Raw genomic sequence first — 2167 nt, forward strand, 5'->3', positions numbered from 1 at the left:
GCAGTGGCAGTGGCAGTGGCAGTGGCAACAACAAGTTGCAAGCTCAAAAATAGAGCACCAAAATAGGCGTCAAGCTGAGCCAGTCCCTGCTCTAGCTGCAGCAGCCCGCAAATTGATTTTGATAACATGCCAGCAGGGTCCTTAGTATCCTCTAGCCCGCTTAGCCCGAGAGTTTCAACTGATACGAAAACGAAGCATAAATCTAGCGACCATGGAGTGCCCATTGAAGACCTTTTAATCAGTGAACTTGGCTCACTTTTCACACTTAACAAGCATCAAACAATTCTTCTCTCTGCCTGTCACAAACAGCCACAGTTCTAAGGCTGCTCTGTCCTCTTGCTGAAACTCAAATAAAAAGTAGAAAAGTAGAAAAGTAAGCGCCACATTTTGTTGTACTCGTCACTTGTCAGGCAGTAAAAGCAAATTACTTAAAGTTCATTGCTTTAAGCGACGGGGCGGTTGCAGGACACTAAACAGGGACAGCAACAGGAACAGGAACAGGAACAGGGAGGTGGTACGTCGTGTCCCATGACGAGATTTGATGGCCGGCCAGAGTGAATGCCCATGGATGCTGATGGGTGATGGCTGACTGCTTTTTGACTCACACTCCAGGCCCAGAAGGACACTCAGATCCTATCAGAGTCACATTTTTGTTGTGTGCTTTAAATGTGTTCAAGGACACTTAGCTTAATGGTTAGCATTCAAGAGACATTTTTGTTTATCTCAAATGAAGGAATTGTACAGGAAATGGAAATTGTACGGGAAACAGAAATTGTTGCAGGAAAATACAGAAATTGAATGCAGAATTTTCTTAATTTAATATTTATTTGAAGTGTAAACTTTTCAGTGGCATCTTTGTCCCGTTTTCATGGGCGCATTTCTGCGTTGTTTATCCTTTTCCAACTGCCAAAATGAGTGTTTAAATTGATCAGAATATTCAAGGGAATTTAAGGAACAATTTGCAGCTTAGAACATTTTCCTCTGTGCATATTCATCAACTTTCTTGTTAAACTCCTTGTTGTATTGCCCAGCAAACAATAAAATTTGATTAAAACTATCCTCCATGACGCTGGCAGTTTCATTATAACTTCCCATGGCATCCGCGGCAAAGGACTTGAGTTTTTGAGACAAGTTTGGTGCATACTGATCGAAGACCCCGATATTCACTGTCCAATTGCCAGCGAAGCTGCCCTTGAAGCACTCGTAAATATTCCCGGCATCAGTCACCAGCTGCTGCCAGAGGTTCTCCACCATTTGAGTTACTATCAGGATGTAGGGATTCACATATTTGATGGCACGAGCAATTGCCACCATGACCCCATGGCAGCCTTTCTGTAGATGTGGCAAGAGTCCAGCGTTGGTCAAAAGTTTTCCAGTGGCTGAAGCCTCAAATAAGCCCTGCCCATTGATCTCCGTGTCATAGTAAAGGGCAATGCAGAGCATCAAGATGATGAGGATGCAGCCCCATTTACATTTCGAGGTAAGGCGCTGCATTTTTGGAGTTGAATTTTACTTGAATTTTAGCAGAAATTTCAGGAGAAAATTGAGCAGAAAGCTGGTCGCTTGGTTGTAGACAAATTCTCAATTATTTCTCTATGTGAACTTTGTGTTTTATTCACTCAAATGTGGCGGCAAGTGGGAGTTGTTAAGTGTTCAAAAAAACTGCCTTTGAAAGTATTTTCTAAGGTGTGTTCTTCCGAGCTCCTGCTGCACGTTCTTCCCCTTAAAATTTCACATTTTTTGATGAATACTTATAGAAACTAATTAAAGGGCGAAAAAAAAGTGTGTCACGGGGCGCACACATAAACTTTGCCACCGCACACCCGCTCACACCTGTCCCAGGAGCTGTTTAATTATGCAAAGGCAGGCGAAACTTTTCTTGAGCTTTTAAAACAATCCCAGAACAAGAGGGAGTGGAAGCTAGATAAAAGTAATATATGTTGAGAAGAAGTTTAAATGAAATTTCTACCACCACAGGACTTGTACATGATTTAGCAGCCGAAGACGTTGAGCCAGAAAGCCAATAAATCAATGACAAAGCCCGAGTCGAAGGCAGAAGCAGAGGCGCTGTGTGTGCGAAAGTTCAAGGCCATAATCCCATTTGATGCCGCCACAAATACGCCAATCAAGTCATACATAATGTATGATACTGCGGCTGCTCCTCAGG

General features: G+C 42.9%; 1 protein-coding gene across 1 annotated transcript; it reads right to left on the bottom strand.

The window, feature by feature from the left end:
* Positions 1 to 966: 966 nt before the first annotated feature.
* LOC117582241 lies at positions 967 to 1494 on the bottom strand. The gene has a single exon (XM_034269852.1). The coding sequence runs from the start codon at positions 1492 to 1494 to the stop codon at positions 967 to 969; it is 528 nt and encodes a 175-aa protein (XP_034125743.1).
* Between the last annotated feature and the right edge of the window lie 673 nt (positions 1495 to 2167).

This window comes from Drosophila guanche, unplaced genomic scaffold (assembly GCF_900245975.1).
Source record: "Drosophila guanche unplaced genomic scaffold, DGUA_6, whole genome shotgun sequence".
NCBI lineage: Eukaryota > Metazoa > Arthropoda > Insecta > Diptera > Drosophilidae > Drosophila > Drosophila guanche.